At 42.9% G+C, this 19573-nt stretch overlaps 1 protein-coding gene across 1 annotated transcript in view; it reads left to right on the top strand.

Annotated features, from left to right (window-relative positions):
• Positions 1–3495, top strand: part of PRMT3 (protein arginine methyltransferase 3) — a 119761-nt gene extending 116266 nt beyond the window's left edge. The window contains exon 15 of the mRNA XM_090032862.1: positions 2833–3495. Within this exon, the coding sequence (XP_089888988.1) occupies positions 2833–2942 (110 nt within the window). The 3' untranslated portion in view covers positions 2943–3495. The remainder of the gene's footprint in view (positions 1–2832) is intronic.
• The last annotated feature ends 16078 nt before the right edge of the window (positions 3496–19573 follow it).

Below are 19573 nucleotides of genomic sequence, written 5' to 3'. Positions count from 1 at the left end.
ACTTTTATTGCTGTATACCTATTTTGCTTTTCTATTAGCACTTCCAAGTAATTGAAAAAAATTGGCAAAATAATCTGAGAGTTAGAAATGTTCAAGTATTTCACAAGTTTGTTCTTTCTCTCTTCTGCATAATCTGAATATACTGTATTTATCTGAATCCAAGACTACTTTAAAGTTGACCCACCCCCCAATACATAGATTCTGCACCTAGAAAATTTATACAAGTATTATAGTTTTCCATGTACAGAAGCTAATTATTGAAGGGTCATCTTGTATTTGTCTCCCCCCAGGGCTGTGGCAGGGAAAACAGAGGCTGAAATGCCAGGCCCCTTGACCCCTGCCCCTTGCTCATCTGTGTTGGCTCCCTTGCACTTGCCTCCCACTCCCTGCTGCCTGACCTCTTGCCCCGCCATGCCTATGTCTGCTTCCTTGCTGCATGTCCCCTCTACCCCTGCTGCTCACCCCTGAGAAGGCTCTGGCTTCAGGGGAAACAGCAGTAGTGGCCCTGCCTCAGGCCTGTACTCAAATCCAAGATGAGGCTTTTGCTCCCTCCCTACCATGTTTTTTTTGAGGGGGGAAATCCTTGTCTTGGATTTGAGTGTATATGGCAGGGGTGGGCAAAATGGTGGATCCAGCCAGAAGCCAGACTCCATTTCCCAGCAGCCCTGCCCACATCACGGGTGGTTTCCATGGAGCAGTAAAGCCGTGACAACTCATGGCCAGGGTTTCCTTGGAGACTGGCCCAAGCAATGTTGGCTGGGCAGGGGGATGCTCTGGGGCTGGGGCCAGGGTTTTGCAGCTGTAACAGTATGGTCCAGGGCTGGGGCAGAGCTGCGATTCGTTGCCTGAACACCCCACCAGAGCAGAGCTACAATCTGCTGCCTGTACCCCCTTGCTTGGGGTGTGTGGGCAGCAGATCTCAGCTCTACTGTGGCTCCAGCCTGTGCTGTCACTGCCACAAGATCTCTGCCCAGATGCATGACCTGCCAGTGCTGCTTGGGCTGGTCTCCATGGAAACCCTGGCCCCATGCTGTCGTGGTGCTGCTGCTGCTGCTGCTGCAGTCTCCAGTGGAAACTGGCCATAGCAACACGGGCAGGCGTTACTGGGAAATGAAGTCTGCCATGGGCCCCCACCTGCCCCAGATATACGGTAATCTTTATAGATCCTGTCTTTTCTCAGATCTACGTGGCGTGGGTTGTCTTTGTGTCGTCGTTTAATGTTCATAACTAAACTAAATGTGCTGTCTGTTTGGTCTTGATATCTTCTGAGGAGAGAAACTAGATTGTTTTTAAACCCACTTGAATTCATGCTGTAGGGAAATAGCTATTATCCCTTAATAAGTCTGTTACTAACTTTAAAAAAAGCAAATTATCTTTCACAAGTAAGATTTGAAATGCATGTCCAAGGGGGGTTTATATAGTTTGACAATTAAAGTCTGGATCTTGCTTAGAGGTAGAGTTCCACAGATCTTTTGTATATGCTGTAGCAGCAATTTATATCAATATAACAGCTATTTATTTAAAAAATGCTCAGCAATGCATATGCAGGTAAAAAACTGTTCAATACACCTTTATAATGGTGCCTTTTGTTGAAGGACCTGAAAATGTTTTTACAAACAAACTTTTAAGATAAAGAATATATAGGGAAAATTTTACCTACTACTGAAGCACGTTCTGTGCCAACATGTGCGGGTGGGCCACAGCAGCTACTTAGTAGCAAATTAAATATACCACCATAGATTAGGGCATGCACGATATTTAATTGAAACATCAAGAGGTGGAATTTAACTAAGCAAGATAAGGTGTTTTGTATTCAAATGACAGAAGATCCACTTTTGACCCTCTCCCCTTTCTCCATACACCTCCATGATTACCTTTGCTTCCTCTGTGAGTCAAAACAGCTATTGCTAAATGACACTGTGAAGTAAAATGGCAGTTTTGTTCTGTTCAACTTAGGATACATTTTATGAGTATATTTTCAGTGTCGTGAACGTACTTATGCAGATGCTCCCCTGCAAGCTCTAGCCAAAAACAAAACTATCTACAATCAAAGCCCAAGCTAAGTGCAGTGCCAAGTAGTAAACACAATATACTCAGTGATGAGTAACCAGATTTAAACAGTTCGCTCAGTTTTAGTCATCTAAGGTGATTATAGTAATAGGTTGGAATACAGAATGTAATGAAGGAATAACACAAAAAACACTTTGGGGACTACGACTTCCTTTATGCTTTTAACATACTCTTGCCACGATGTTTACTTCATGAAGAAATAATTTAATTTGTAGTTAAAGTTTTTACATAATAGGCTTTTTAGTTTTCATGTTGTTTATACGTGAAAGAGAAGGAAAAAAAATGTTTTTATAAAAGGTGACTTCAACTATGTTACTGAAAAATTGTGATGCTCCCAGAAGTTATTGACAGTGGTTTGCTGATCAGTTGATATGGAAATACTGTTAGCTCAAAAAGGCGGGGGGAGGTGGTGCAGGGAGATCCATCCTAGATGCAATGAATCCTTTTTTAAAAGTGGATAAAATAATCCTGTAAAAATATATAAAATAAACTGTACAGAAATTTTGGTTGGCAGTAACAGTTCTTAGACTGAGTCGATGAGAAATTAACGAGTATTATGCACTTAGATCAGTTTTAGAGACGGTCTGTTTTGGCTCAGTTTATTGTCAAGACTGACACCAAATTTTTTTCTCTTCCCTTAAACAAAGCTTTTAGTATGCAACCTGCAGAGAAAAATGTAGCAGGTCTATTCTAGCCATTCATTGTGTGACTTGAGATGTAAATTCAATCTTTCCTTTCTTATTTTTTTTTTAACTCTTGCAGGTGAAGCCTTGGAAGGAAAGATAACAGTCCAGAAAAACAGGAAGGATCCACGGTCCCTCATTATAACTCTTTCAGTGAACAATATAAAGCAGACATACAGTCTGCAGTGAAAAGTGAGTTATACAGGCATCTCATGTAACTGCTGTAATCTGTATTCTGGACAAACAAAAATGATGCATATTTGATTCTAGATCAGAGTGAGTTTTAGTAGGAATTGATTGACATACATTATAGAGTGAAACATTCATACGCCAGTTCTGAGCCCCTGCCATATCTGGGAGCGGGGGAAGGAAAGTATCTCTAATTAAGCAAATTGTTAGAAAATGTCAGATGCAAGTTTGACAATATTCTGACAAGGAGTGACAAATAATAAACACTCAGTTTTATTTAGAACATGGTTTATTCTTGCTGTGCCAGCTTACAACCCTTGCGACAAAAAGGAAGTCTTGTACAGTTTCTTAGCATAGGTGAAACGAGAAGTCAAATAGTGTCCAGATTCTGCATACTTTTCATTTGGAAAACCTTGGTGGACAAAAGTACTTCAGGATTTGGCCACATTTGTGTGTTAGTAAAGACTTTGTTTTTACAGCATTTTTTTTACTCTATGAAGTATTAGCAATATTAAGTTGTATTTGTCAAAAATAAACCATCAAAGTACTGTTGTCTTAATTTGTACGGTTCATTTATTAGCTGATTCAGAATTCTGATGTCTTCAATGGTTCCCTCTAGTCATTACTAAGATTTTTTCCCCTGGGGTCCAGTATTTTTTTTTGTCTTCTCCTCCTCTGTTGCACGAAAAAGCAGACAGTTGTCATATCCTAGCCAACAGGATCTCATGCAGTTAGCATTAAAGTTCTACCTACCACAAAGCCCAGAGGCCAAAAGCTTGGAATTCCAGCCCTTATGAACGTGGGCTGAATCTGAATAGGTTCATCTCAAGGCAGCGCTGATAGGCTTCTTACAAACAAGCATTGATTACGGAACCAAAATTGCTACTGGGGTCTTCCTGGCTGAACTTGTAACAAGATCAGTGTTGTAGACATACATTCCTATTTCCCCCTTTGCTCTCCTTTTGCATACTTATGTTTTTCAACAGCAAGGGGAAAATATATAAATATTTACATAATCATATAGATTTCATAGACATTTGGGCTGGAAGGGACCCTGGAGGATCATCGAGTCCAGCCCCCTGCCCCAGGGGCAGGAAATCAGCAGGGATCACAGGATCCCAGCAAGATGAGCAGTACTCTGTTTGTTTGTTGGTTTGTTTGTTTTATATGGGGTTTGTACACAAGATGAACATTTTATCCTGTGTGAAAACTACTATAAGCATCATTTTCATTACTTATTGGCATACATTCTTATACATGGGAAACTCCAAAGTTTTCAGGCCAAATTTTTCAAAAGAGTTGACTCATTTGAACTGGAGGCAAGAATTTCACTCTCATGTATTTCCTGGACAATCACAGTTGCAATATCATCCAACACTTATTATTAATTCATTTAGGTAGCTAAGAGCAGTTAATGCTGAACATTTCTTGAAGTCCAGCTACAAGTTAAGAAGATAGTTTGTAACTGAAGTAATGCAGTGGAATGTATTGTAAATGAGACAACCAAAGCAAATCTGATCTTAAAATTCGGAAAAGACTAAAGGCTCTTCTCTAGATAGGAAATGTGTTCACTTTTTCCTGTATTGTGCTGATTTTATTTTTCATTAGAAACTGCTGTTCCCCTGTAGTTGACAAAAAATGGTACCCCAAATCTGAGGGTAGTTGCTGGTATCAATCAGACCAGTTTATAGGCAGTCACAACACAGTTACTAGGTGGGCCAAATACAGACAGTTAAAAAGCCTGAGGCTGAATCAGTTCAATCTTTGCAAGTTAATCTAAGCTATGTAGATTTGAACTGATAAGCAAGTGAACAGACATTTGCTTTTGATTCTGAAAATGGAGCCACATGCCTGGGGGCACTGGAGCATGCCTTCTTGCCCAGCTGGAGCAGACAGCTTGGGCCAGCCTAGCCCACCCACCCTGTGAAGGGGAGGGCTGTAGGGGAAGTGCAAAGCTGGGGACTGAGTTAACTGATTTTGGTGAAATCAGTTCATTGAACTTCTGTTCAGATTCCTTCCAGATTTAAGTTAAGTCTGATATTATATCCATCCAGGTTTATCTTAAGCCAGTTTGGGACCTTTTGAAAGTGGTTTATGTGCACTGAACTTCTATAACCCAGCATGTAACTGGCCTCAGTGAAATTTGTTTGTGTTGATCAAGTTTAATGAAAATGACCCTCTACTATGGAAATTTACTTAGTTCTTCATCTGTGGTAATCTATAAGCAGAGACAGTACAAAAGAGTCAGGACTTATGTTCTTGATAATGCTTCACAAGTATGAAGTTTATGCCAGCATATGGTTGGTGGAACTATCTTTACAGTCTGCTAGCATCTGGATAAAAGGAATAAAGGCAGAAGGAAGGTAAGTAGATGCAATGATATGTTTACAGCTGATCCAACAAGTGAGATACAAGTACAGGCAACCCTTGCTTAACACTGTTTTACTTAGCGCTATTTCACTATAACCCTCATTTTACATTGATACCCGATTCTACTTAGCCCTCAGCGAGTTTCGTTATAACACTCATGAGCAATCGTACATTGGTTTTGCTTAATGCTATTCTGTGTAAAGCTTGGTTTTTCAGGAACCAACTAAGAGCACTAAGTGGGGGTTGCCTGTATAAGCAAATTTGAGCTTATTCAGAAGAGACTGAAGTAGTAACTACTGCAAGATCCTTCCAGATACTTTTACTAATGTATTAACCTTTCTTTGTTGTGCTCATTTATCTTTTGAGTGGGCCAGGTTGTGTTGACTCCTGGTTGTTAGCAATATGTGGGTTTGAGTTTAAGTTCATCCCTCCTAAATAAATGTTCTGATTTCTGTTTCCAAATGCAATTTTAGAACATCTGTAAGCCTTGGGAATCGAATCCTCAATGTTCCATTAGTTCATAGGCCCCCAGGAGGCTGACTTGCCTACTTTAATAGGCCAAGCTGAATGAAAGTCAGTTTAAATTAAATGAAATGCAGTTTGTTTAACACACACACAGCTTTATTTTAATTTTAAAAAAATCTTTGCTTCTAAAAAAGATGAGATTTTTAGACGATTACCTTCACAATATGTATTGTAACTAAATGTAATTCTAATAGAAAGCTACTGTAAACTTTTATGTATATACCTCAATTCAGTATAAAGGTATTAAAGACTTAAATGCATGAGATTTCAAATTAACTTAAGTGTTGACTATTAAGGTCCATAGTTTTTAGTAGTAACAAGGATTCTCTCTCATGTATAGCATGCCTGTGTGTGTATATGTATGTGTGTGTATATGTATATGAGAGAGAAAAATGTTCTCACAATATTATGTGGCTTGTTTTAAATTTTTCTATTGAAGATTTCCAATAGAAAATGAAATTTGGGAGGTAGTGATGGACTTGGTTAACTTTCCCAACCAAAAACTATTAAATAAATACATAATCATATCTTCAGTTGAGGTGTGATAAGTATTTTATTCAGTCCCTAACCTTAAACCATTACTTGAAAAGTTAACATTTTTATGAGAGAATTAAAACTAGGATCCCCAAGAATACCATTTTCAGTTGTGGTTAATGAGTAATTTGTTATTTAATGGTTCAAAGACAATGTAGGCTAACAGATCGGTCATGTGGTATAGTAACTACACATTTTGAGGATAAAGTTGCCATGTTTAATTATCTTTTTAGTGGCCTATAATTATTTTATGGCCTTCACAGCCCCCAGAATAATAAATAGTTTGATAAAATCATTTATTACCTGTTAACATTCTTTGCAATAAAGTACAATTTGCTCTGTTTATAAATACTCTGTCCTGGAACCATGTAGAGCTGTTTGAGCACAAGACTGTTGAGGGATCTCTAATCCAGTGGCCAAGTATGCTGCCAATAAAAATGTAGTTAACTATGGCAGTTACTAATGTTTCTGTGTGTGTAAATAATGTGTAGCATGTAGGATCCAAGACCACTATCACCATACTTTTGTTACACACGGTGGTTAAATTAAGGAGAACAAACATCTCCCCATCCACCAGGACCTCAACCATGCCCCTCACCATCCCCTAAAGTCATGCAGGCCCTTCTGGATCCACATGCATAACCTTCAACAATGTGACTTCAACCCTGATGAAGCTTTGAAAACTGAATGGTCCCAAATACGCATCTCATGATAGAGTCAACGCAGAAGGTCCCTGGCTTTGATCTCCTGTGATGTTCATAGGCAAGTCTAAATCATATCCTCACAAACCATGGGAGATGTGAATACTTGACTCACAAATGAAAAATTAAAAACTCTCCAGTGTATGACTGTGGTCACCTAGTCATAAGATCACTCCTTGGATAAACACTAGAGCTTGCTTATGTTTAGTTTGACTTTTGTGCCTAAGTCTGCACACCTAAGTTGCCTGACATACAGCAGCACTGGGGCCTCAGTGATCCTACCTCTTGTTCAGGTGCTAAAGTACAGCAACCCAATCTGAACATGTTGACCTGTCTCTTAGCAATAAAGTTCTTGATCTGTGGCTTCCGAGTGTTCGCCCAGCCAAGCTGCAAAACAAATTTCCTAGTTTCTCTTCGGAGAGAATGAAAGCAAGACATTAATGTGGATGCAGCTCCAGGTCCTTCATAAGCAAATGTCTCTTCAATGAGCATCATGCTGGGGTCCCTAATAGGATTTTTTTTTCATGTATGCCTCAGTTTGCCCTTGTATGGTGCTTGCTCTAATGAGATGCATCTCCTGTGATCAAGAAAGAGACCTTTTTATCTTCAAATAGACAAAGTTCTGAGAGGAATTTGGAAAGGTGGTAAATCTGTTACCTGACTTGTTACAGGATATATTCCCTAGCAGACATTCACATAGACTTGCTAGTAGGATTGCAAGATACAGTTTATTTTGCTTTCAGGAGAAGTACATTTTAAAATGTATAACTTGTTTGAGAGTTGCCATTATCTTCAGTAACATCTAGTTTAGTAATACATGAAGCTCCCTGCAGTTATGATTCTAAACATTTTATGTGCTTGGTTAAATTTTACTTGGAGGAAGAATATCTGCCACTGTATCCAGTGGGATTTGTGGGGTGCCACTGCAGCCTCACAAGCACCTGGTTATGACTTCATCTCTGGAGGAAATCTGATGAGCCTAAATTCCAAGGATTAAATTCAGAAGAGTAAAAAATGCAAAGGAAGGGGTACAGCTGAAGGCTTGGGAAAGGTCTGATGCTTAAGCCACTTCACTAATTGCCTGTTGGAAAACAGTTTGTGTTCAAAAACATTTGATCTTGAAAAATATGAAGGAGAAGTATCCAGTTTACAGCAGCTTGTCTACTATTGGTTATAGAATATAATATGGTTTGCTGCATTTTAGATTTTCCCCCAACACAGAAATAATCCAATATCTTCCTTTTCAGATGGTACCTGCCTTTTATGAGCATAAGCAAAAGTTCTGGGTAAAATAGATTTCCAGTAAATTTGAGAGAGAGTTTGTGCCTTTAAAAAATGAAATCCATATACCAGAGTAATATAAATGTAGATGAATTGAAGTGAAGAAAACTGTTTGAATAGTCCCTTCTCCAGTTACTGCTAAAGTCCCGATACCTATTGGAAGGTTGTCACCTTTCATTCACTTAAAACAGCGCAGTCAGTTGCTTACAATTGTGTGGAATATCGTATTGTGATCTTGACATGTAGATATCCCTGCATTTTATTTTCTAAGAGTATCAAAACCTATGATTCTATCTTTATGCATACAGTCAAGTTCTCAGAGTGAAAGCTACATATGAACAAATACGTGCCCAAGTGACGGATTTTAATTCCTGCACAAGCAAATGGTAAATATGCATATGTGAATGACTGTGCACTGTGTGTACAGGTGTTAGTGCCTATTAAAAAAAGTATGTATGAATAATTGTGTGTACAAATAAAAGCTGATGATTTTTTTTTTAAAGGCAAGTGAACCTTTCTTCCATTATTTGCTTTGGGCTCTTAACATTATACAAACCAGGGGTGGGCAGGCGGAGGGCCACTTACCGAGTTTCGTCAAGCTGTTGAGGGTCACATTGGTAGCCCCACCTCCAGTCACCATCTTGTGATCAGAAGTCCCACCCCCTAACCCCTGACCTTTGCCACCAGAAGTCCCCCCCCTCCACTTGCCCCTAGAAGTACACCTTTCAGCAAAAGTTTTTGCCATCTTGGAACCAGAAAAATATGAAGTTATACTCTAAACGAACATCTACAGCATTCATTAATTTGATTTCAAAAAATATTTTTGTCCTGATTTACATATATTTGTGTAGTGTACATAGAAATGATTGCACAATAGCTTAAAATGTAGCCTTACTCTTGTATGTTGTGGGAGTGGGTATAGGTTTGGGGGGGGCTGTAGGTATGTGGGGTAAGAGCATGTGCGTGGGTAGTTGTGTGTGGATACGTGGGGTGTGGGTGGGTATGGGCTTTATGGAGGGCTGGGTGCCTGGGATGTGGGGGTCCGCATGTATGGCAGTATGAGGGAGTGTGGGTTCATGCAAATGGTCGAGTGTACATGTGGGACTCTGCCTATGAACACACGCACTCCCTGCCTGCACGTGCACTCCCTGCCTGCATATGTCTGAACATTTAGTTTTTCTCAGGCTGTTAAAAAGCACAGCACTTTATGGCTAGGGACAGGCATTCAAAAAGCTGAAGCCCGAGTTGATTCAACCTTCACAGAATCATAGAATCAGGGTCAGAAGGGACCTTATAGATCTTCAAGTCCAACCCCCTGCCTGGGCAGGAAAAAAAAAAACTGAGCTCAAATGATCCCAGCAAGGTAGGCATCAAGCCTCCTCTTAAAGACCCCCAGGGTAGGAGCCAGCACCACTAACCTTGGAAGTTGGTTCCAGATCCTAGCCGCCCTAACTGTGAAGTAGTTCTTGCGGATGTCTAATCTAAACCTACTCTCCAACAACTTGTGGCCATTATTCCTTATGCCACGGGGTGCTAGGGGAAAAAAGGTCTCTCCCAAACCCTTCTGGTCCCCCCTAGTGAGTTTATAGACTGTCACCAGGTTGCCCCTCAGCCTTCTCTTGTGAAGGCTGAACAGGTTCAGGTCCCGTAGTCTCTCGTAGGGTCTGCACTGTAGTCCCCGGATCAGTCGGGTGGCCCTCTTCTGGACCCTTTCAATGTTGTCCACATCCCTCCTGAAGTGCAGCGCCCAGAACTGGACGCAGTACTCCAGCTGTGGCAGTACTCCAGTGTTGCATAGAGGGGGAGGATCACCTCCTCGTCCCTGCTAGAGATGCACCTGTGGATGCACAACAAGGTCCGGTTAGCCCTGCCAACCGTGACCTCGCATTGTCGGCCCATGTTCATCCTGGAGTCAGTAATGACTCCAAGATCCCTTTCTGCCATTTTATAAATGTGCTGCTGGTTACTACCACCCAAGTGCAGCACCCTGCACTTGTCAGTGTTGAAGTGCATCCTGTTTTTGCTAGCCCATCACTGTAACCTATCCAAGTCTTGCTGCAGTCTTTCCCTCCCTACTAGCGTGCTCACCTCACCCCAAATTTTGGTATCATCAGCGAATTTAAACGGTGCTTTTCACCCCATCGTCCAAATTGTTGATAAAGAGATTGAACAGCGCGGGCCCAAGGACCAAGCCCTGGGGGACTCCCGCTGCCCACTTCTCCCCAGGTTGAATATGACCCGTCCACCACCACCCTCTGAGTGCGACCCTTCAGCCAATCTGCAATCCATCTGACTGTGTAGGCATCAATGCCACAGTCACCCAATTTCTTAATGAGGGTGGGGTGGGAGACGGTGTCAAAGGCCTTGCTGAAGTCCAGAAAGACTACATCTGCAGCAACACCTGCATCAAAGGCTTTTGTGACCTGATCCTAAAAGGCAATCAGGTTGGTCTGACATGACCTGCCCCTAATGAAACTGTGCTGGTTGTCCTTGAGCATCATTCCTGAGGCCGGTCCATCGCAGATGTGCTCCTTGAGGATCTTCTCAAAGAGTTTTCCTAGGATTGAGGTAAGACTGACAGGCCTATAGTTGCCCGGGTCCTCCCTCCTCCCTTTTTTAAAGATGGGGACCACGTTGGCTATCTTCCAATCATCTGGCCACCTGGCCCAAGCACCACGAGCACTCGTAAAGCCGTGCCAAGGGCCTTGCAATAACCCCTGCTAGCTCCCTCAACACCCTGGGGTGGAGAGCATCTGGACCCACTGATTTGAACACATCCAGCCCCTCCAGAAGCTCCCTAACCCAGTCCTCCCCAACCTGAGGTTTGGAGGTGTTCCCCTCGAGTCCGTCTTGCATCACAGTGGGGAAGTCCCGGTGCCTGCACAAGAAAATGGAGGTGAAGAATTGTTTAAAGAGGTCTGCTTTCTCCTCTGGTGTAACCAGTAGATTACCCAGAGGTTCTTACATTTCTTGGTGCTTTCTTCATCCTCCCTATATATTTAAAAAAGGACTTAACCTTTGTGTATTGTGTGTGGGGGGGTGTATTTTGTGAAGGGGTGGGGGGCTTGGGGGTTGGATGGGCTTTGAGGGGGGTCTGGACACCCTGCCACATGCCCCCTCCATAGCACACAGCCCCTGCCATTGGTGGCAGCAGCAGCAAGTGGTGGGCCCTTAGGGTGCTCATGGCCCGCAGCAGGCAGAGCCCTACACTAAGCTCATGTGGCAAGCTTTAATTAAAGCAGCCCTGCAGCCATTTTGAAATGCAGGGACACTGAATACACGGGATGTGGAGGCTGCTGGAGCATGCTAATTAGCTTGCTCTTAATTAGCATGCGCCAGCAGACTCACAGCAGACTATTAACAGAGTCCGCTCCAGCGTGCGCTAATTGGCACATGTCAGAGCAGAGCTCCAGCACATGTATAGGTGCCACTTGAGAACTCATGGAGAGCAGGTGAGGTCCTGGATGATTGGAAAAGGGCAAATATAGTGTGCATTCTTAACAATGGGAAGGGGGAGGATCTGGAAAACTACTACACAGTACTCAGCATGACCTCAGTACCTGGAAAGATCATAGAGTAGGTCCTCAAGGAATCTATTATGAAGCACCTACAGGGGAACAAGGTGATCAGGAACAGCCGCCATGGATTTGCCAAAAGCAAGTCTTGCCTGACCGCCCCGATTTCTTTCTATGATAAAGTGATAGGCTCTGTGAATAGTGGGAGGGCAGTGGATATGATAAACTTTGACTTTAGTGAGGCTTTTGAAACTGTCTCAGGACATTCTCCCTTAACAAGCTAAGGGAGAACAGATTAATAGAAAGTACTGTAAAGTGGGTACATCACTGGATTATCATTTTCAGCAAGTAGTCATCAGTGGCTTGATGTCCAGTTGGGAGGAAGTACCAAGTGGGGTTCCCCAGGGGTCTGTCCTGGGTCTGGGACTGTCAGTATGTTCATTAATGATTTGGACAATGGGATGGAGTGCACAATTACAAAAGCTGCAGACACCAAATTGAGTGGAGTTGCAGACACTCTGGAGGCTAGGGCTAAATTGAGAATGACTCAGATTGATTGTAAAAACAGTTCAGAATCAATTGGACTAGATTCGGCAAAGGCAAGTGCAAAGTGCTGCACTTGGGACAATAATTGCATGCACAGTTACAAACTGGGGAATGATACAGACTAGGGTGCAGTATACTGCAGGACCGGGGAGTTATACCAAGACCCTAAACTGAATATGAAGGCACAGTCATGCTCCTGTTGCCAAGAAAAAAAAGTTCACAGCATACTGGTGGTATCTGCAGGAGTGTCATTTGCAAATTAGGGGAAGTGATTCTTCCATTCTATTAAGAACTGGAAAGGCCTCACCTGAAGTATTTGCTCAGTTTGGGGTCCCACACTTGACAAAGGTTGTGGACATATTGGAAAAAGTTTGGAAGAGTGCAACAAAAACGATTAGGGGCCTGGGAAGCAAGCCTTATGAGGACAGGCTGAAAGAACTTGGATAATTGAGTCTGGAGAAGACAAAACTGAGGAGGGATTTGATATAACAGTCTTCAAATTTCTGAAAAAGTGGTTGTAGAAAAGTTGAAGGTGGATTTTCTTTGTGGCCATAGGGGACAGAACTAGGAGCAATGACCTCAAGCTGCATCAGAGGAAGTGTAGGTTGGAGATGAGGAGAAACTTCCTGATCGTGAGGGTGATCGAACACTGGATGTACACAAATTGTGGGCTCTTCATCCTTGAAAGTTTTTAGCAGCAGTTTGGACAAACACTTGACTGGGATGGTTTGGTCAATGTATAATACAAAAGTTAGGCAAGTTGCTTCTGAGTTGCCAGCAGGAACATGTGCAAGTAAAGTAACTCCAAAGCTGAGGGACTTTTCTAGACTATACATGTATACATTTGATTTATTTTTACAATTGAAAAATCTCTGCAAGAGATTTTCTTAATGATTATTTGCTTGGCTCTGTTCTTAATTACTTTACTTGTTTTTATTCCTCCTAACTTTGCACAGGGGGTTGAGGTGTTTTTTCCCTTTTTCTTCACAATTAGTTTCTGAATGCTATGGTTAGCATGCTTAATAGAATATTAACAATCCCACCATTAATAATGCCTAGAAGAGGAAAAATGGAAATGTCCTTAATAGGGCTGTGCAAAATGTCACCAAGTGTTTCATTTCGAAGCTGTTTCGCTGAGTTTTGAGCGCGAAACAGCAAAATCAAAATGAAACGAAAAACTTTGAAACAGCTTTGAAATTAAATGAGGGCACTCGACATGTTTCAAGTTTTGAAGCAGCCCAGTGGCAAGAGGCTGGGGAGAGCCAGGGCTGTGCTCCACTTCCTACTGCCAGGCTGAGTTTCATGGGGCTGCGGAGCCGCTCTGAGCACAGCCCTGGCTCTCCCTTGCCTCCCGCCACCAGGCTGGATGATAGGAGGCTGCCGCTGCTGCCTGGGGCCAGCAACAGCATCCATCTTCCCAGCGCCAATCCCAGGCATCAGGGACAGCCTCCTGTCACCTGGCACAGATCCGGGGGCCCGCACCCCCAGGAGGAGTCCGGCACAGCCCCGCAGCCCTCCGGATCTGTGCGCCGGATGACAGGAGGCTGCCGGCAAGTATCACAAGTTTGGGTTTTTGAAGTTTGAGGTGCTGTTTCTCAGAAACCTCTGCACCTATCTCCTTGAAACTTGGCAGGCTTCATACTCTCAGAAAGGGCTACCATCCCTGCAATTGCCATCCAAGTCAGGCAAGTGTAGAAGTAGATTTATCCAGGCTTTTAACTTGACTATAAATTTATTTAAGCCTCTAACCTGACTTCTGAGTGAAGAAAAAAATGCTTTTATTTCCAGTTGGATCATCTTGTATGAACTTAAAAACTCACCAGCTAAAAAGAACTTTATAAATCAGACTATGCTTCAAAACAGGTTAAAAAGATCACTCCCTCCCTGGCAGATTCATCAAAATATTTTTCTTCAACTATCATTCATGGTTTGTTAATATTATTTGTTATTTATATTAAATATGCCTAGTGCTTATACTCATAGATTGCTACTTCAATTGTGCTACTAAGCAATTGCAAGATAGCTTGTCAACCTTTATGCAAAAAACTGAAATGCATAACATGTATGTTAAAATAGCTAACATTAAAAAAAAAAAAGAGTTAAAAATTGAAAAATTAATGTCTATAAATATCCAGTATGTTAAGCCAAAAAAACCCAAAAGGGAGGAAATTTAGATTTATCCAGGCCTCTAACTTGACTTTAAATTTATCCAAGCCTCTAACCTGACTTCAGAGTGAAAAAAAAGAAATACTCTTACTTCGTATTTTAAAATATTTTAAGTTGGGGAAAACCCTTCTGTTTATTATGTCTCCATACACAGTTCTTTGGGAACAAATATTTCTCTCTTTCCTAAAAACAAAAAATGACCTCTGCCTCAGGTCTCAGTCTATAGAATGGAAGCAATGCTTTCTTCCTCTCCTGGAGTATTGTAAGTTCACTTAAGATTAGTTTGATGATTGAGTATGTGGGCCGGTTGTGTAAGGATCTTTAAAGAGTAACTGAAGATGGTTTACACCATTCAAAATACAGAACATTGAATAGGCATTAACTAATACCTCGCTAGTGGTGGAAAAAAATGACATCCAGTTAAACACATGGTGTATAATGTGTGATGTGGCAAGGATAAAGCATGGAGAGCAACTAAACTGGTGTCATGAGGACAGTACAGAATGGTACAGAGAGGATTGAGAGGTTAAATGAGTGTAGATAATTATCCAGTTGAGTTTCCTTTGTATAATGCGGAGTGCATAGTGGGCACCATGAGGAAACCATAGTATAAAGAAGCTCATGTACACTAGAAGATAACAGGTCAAAGCTATTTTGATTGTGTAGGAGACTGTACATGAGAGAATGTTTCATTTCAGCCACTGGTTAGATGAAAATCCAAGTAACTTAAAATGGTTATGTTTAAATGAATATTTGGACTAACATAAGATCAGTGGATAAAATATAGATCTTAGAGTTGGCTGTAATAGATGCTATTGTTAGCAGTTAAGGAATAAAGGGATGAAAAGAATCATGTGCCATCTTACTGAGATTATTGGTCTAGAGCTGCTGCAAGACATGCAAGGAAGCTTGTGTGTACGGTCCACCTGCTATTCTGTGTATGACTGACTGCCCTCTCTAGTGTTGGCTGTATTTTAATTGCTATTGAATTCTGAGCTAACAAGTCTCATTCTTGCTCTTTAAATTAAAATGAGCCTTTTGAAAGGCAATCCAAGAACTTTTGGGGAGTGAAGGTTTCTGCTTTCCTTGACTTATTGCTAGTAATTCCAGCGGTCATATTTCCCTGAACAAACCATGGCAAACTAAATGGTGGACACTGGGCCTTAACCACAGGGGAAAAAGTGCCATGCAGCAATCGAGATGCATCTTGATAACATTTCCATTGCTGCTCCCACAATGATTAGTCAAAGCAAAACAAAAGCCTCTAAGTGAGAGCAATAGCAAATTAAAGACTAATAAAACTTAGTCAACAAGTTAATTCTATTTTCCACTTGGGTACTACTCAGAAGCTCCTATGGAAATTTGTGTCTGGAGTAAAAAGTAAGTGCTTCTGTGAGGTGGCAGGGGTTGGAATAAACTCCCTCCCAATGAAAAAAAAAATTACTTTCCTCTGATTTGATTGGCAGAGTTGCTATGTAAATGTCTTCTTCATACTTGAAGATTGAAGGGCCTTTGTGATCTGTAGGAGAAATTTGAGGGAGTTGGGTATCCACTGTGCACTGCCTATGTTCTTATCTTGTTTCCTCTTTCCTGTGTTACGTTATTCTCCTGTCAAAATAGATGGTGGAGGTTTCTAAAATCAAGTGTGTTGATTTGGAGGCGTGATATGTAAACTGGATATGAAAATGTGGGGACTGAAATACTAGTTTGTCTGCACTGGGGATTTCCAGTAGTGCTAATTTCCCTTATGTAGACAACCTGCAGTGTAATATTACTAGTGTAATCCATGATGACAGATGCTGTTCTTCATACCGGTTCAGTATATCTGCACCAGACATGTCCTTGATGCAGACTGGTATTTAATCTAACCAAATGCAAAAGTTACTATTTCATTAGAGCTCTAAAATGAGGACTTTACATATACTTGGTGGTTTATGCAAGGCAGACATCTTTTTTTTAGTTCATACACCTGGTTCTAAAGCTTTTGGCAGTGTTTTTGAATTGGGTATGCCTTTACCAACAAATATTATTTGAATGTTACACTAGAGTGACAGAGATATTTTCACTGGATATATAAGAAGGATGATCCAGTGGTTAGTGTTGTCCTGGGACTCAGGAGTTCTAACTCTATAAGTACCTTAGATAAAAATAAAGAACTACTGGGTAACTGCGCAACTAAAAAAGCCTCTAAGTTGGGATTGAACGTTGATTAAACCTTTTGATGAATTATGCAAAGAGAATGAGTACGGAGGGAGTCTCCTAATAACATTGACCTCTGCCACAACACAGGACATCCTAGAACCAAAATCCACTCAGCTGGAAAATTGAGTGGGGTGTGGGAGTGGAGCAGGACGATGCTGTGACTCAGATGCTGTCACTATGCTACGCTTGCCTGCATCATTAGATTGACACAAAGCTTTAAGAAGAGAAAAGAAGGTGTCAGGAAGCTCCAATAGATTTCGTCTCATGTCAGTATGTGTATCACCTTTCCTCTGACAGGTCCCCCCCCCACCGGTCCTTCACAACGCAGGGCTTCCCAGAAGAGCTAAAGGCATGGATTTCTCTCATGTTGAAGGCAAGTGGGGGTAGGTAGGGAAAGGATTATTTTGTTTTTAAAAAGAATAAGAAGGTTGGGTAGAAAAGGGAGGTTTCTTATTCAGGCACCAATCCCTTCAACACGAGGGTCAACATTTTTCAAAAGCACCGAGTGATTTTTTGCATGCCACAATTTTGGCATGCAAGAGTTCAAGCTCTTTTTAAAATGGGTCTGTGTAACCAGGTTCATACTCCAAGGGTGGCTGAAACGCACCCTGGCGGCCACGCAACCCTTACCCCACTTTGCTCTGAGGCGCCCTCCTTATCACTCACCCACCATGCCATTGAGTAATTATTCGATTGAAAGGAAGGATGCCTAGTAAGTTGTAGAGTGAGCCCTAGTTCTTCTAGGTGCCAGCTAGTTTTCCCAATGTACCTGTTAGCCTTGATGACTTTGGTAGGCATTTGGCCCCAACCCAATACCAGGCCACCTCAGGCCTTTCTACTTTTGTTGGGGTCTCAGCCCCTTTTCTCTTGCTGGTTCCTTTAGCCCTAGGCCCACTGTGCCGAGCGAGACTTTTGGGTCCCAGCTCAAATCTTGCCCCCTCAGATTGTGCCCTGCTTGGGCTATAGGCCACTAGCCCTGATCTTGCCCATCTAGGACTGTCTCCACCCTGCTTCAGGCACTGAGCCTACTCTGGCTCCATCTGGGCCTCTAGCCTTGGTCTCACCCATCTAAGGCTATCTCTGCCCAGCCTCAGGCACTGTACTTACTCTGGCTCAACCTGGGCTCCTAGCCCCAGGGTTCTTCATGCTAGGCCCCTGACCCCTTGTCTCTGTCCCTCTTGGGCACTGGGCCCCTGGCCCTGGCTCTACCCTCCCTGGGCACTGAGCCCCCTGGCTCTTGTGCAGCTCCTATCCAAGCTAGGCTTTCTCTCTCTCACTCCAGGCTTGGATTGTCCCCACAGGTCTGAGATCCAAATCAAGGCTCCTAAACACTGGGGCCCCCTGGCACTCCACTGTGGGTTAAACCCCTAGGCATTCCTCAGGCACACTGCCATGGCCTCTGCACACACACCTTTCAGCCACTTGCAAACCACCAGTAGAATCTGTAACCCAGCAGTAAGCCTTCTGGCAAATGCAGCTAAACCCCCTCTGGGTCCAAACATAAAGAATAAACTCAACCACCTGGGTGACAGTGATCATCACCTGCTGGAATTTACAATCCAGCACAGGGTAGTGAAAGCAAGCAGCAAGGCAGAGGTCCTCAACTTCAGGAGGGCTATCTTCTGTAAGCTAAGAAGGCTAGTAGGAGAGGCACTGGGGTCTTGGAGCTTCAATGAGATGGGAGTTCAAGACAGGTGGTTGTTCCTCAAGGAGACAATCCTCTGAGCTCAAAGGGAGTCAGTCCCAATGCACACCAAGGGGGGCAGGAGTACTAAGAAGCCCCCATGGCTTGGCGAAGGCATCCAGGGATGCCTGAGGGCAAAAAAGGAGGCATACAAACAGTGGAAGCAAGGGGCTATCACCAAGGAGGATTACACCTCTGTTGCTCAGTATTGCAGGGAGGCAATTAGGAAGGCCAAAGGAGAGATGGAGCTAGGGCTAGCGACCAGAATTAAGGATAATAAAAAGTCCTTTTTTCAAATATATAGGGAGTAAGAAGGAGGCACCAGCTAATGTAGGACCCCTACGGGATAGGCTTGGCAATATGGTGATTGCAGCAAATGAAAAAGCTGACCTCTTTAACAAATGTTTTGCCTCCGTATTTCTCAACGAGGACAGAGACATCTCCCCCATTAGAACTGTGGACGGACCCAGGGGAGGCACCACCATGCCTAGGGTCAGGGATGGCCTAGTTAGGGAACTTTTGGAGGGCCTGGATGTGTTTATATCAGTAGGTCAAGATGCTCTTTACCTGAGGGTGCTGAGGGAATTGGCGGGGGTCATAGCGGGGCCCCTGGCATGGCTCTATGAGCACTCATGGGGCACTGGCCAGGTACCAGAGGATTGGAAAAGGGCCAATGTGGTTCAACATGTTTATCAGCAATCTGGATGTGGGTGTGGAAAGCACGCTGTCCAAATTCACTGACAACACCAAGTTGTGGGGCGAGGTGGGCATGCTGGAGGGGAGGGACAGAATCCCAAGTGGGCTCCCAAGTGAGGTGGTACTCTCTCCTGCCTTGGGGTCTTCAAGAGGAGGCTGGACAGATGTTTGGCTGGCGTGATATGATCCCAGCACCTGTTCCTGCCTGGAGCAAGGGGTTGGACCTGATGATCTGTTTAGGTCCCTTCCAACCCTAAGTACTATGATACTAGGAATGGCTACTTGCCTGCATAACCAGGCTTCCCCTTACCCCAGGGTATGTTTCCCTGCAGGGCATCAGCACTCTGTTCACCTTCCTCCAGGTAGCTGGTGCCAGCTAGAAGAGTTCCTACAGTCCCCTTGCTCTGGAGC

Source organism: Crocodylus siamensis, chromosome 2 (genome assembly GCF_052110815.1).
Source record: "Crocodylus siamensis isolate JL-2025a chromosome 2, ASM5211081v1, whole genome shotgun sequence".
Classification (NCBI taxonomy): Eukaryota; Metazoa; Chordata; order Crocodylia; family Crocodylidae; genus Crocodylus; species Crocodylus siamensis.
This window is presented reverse-complemented; position numbering and strand designations above follow the sequence as displayed.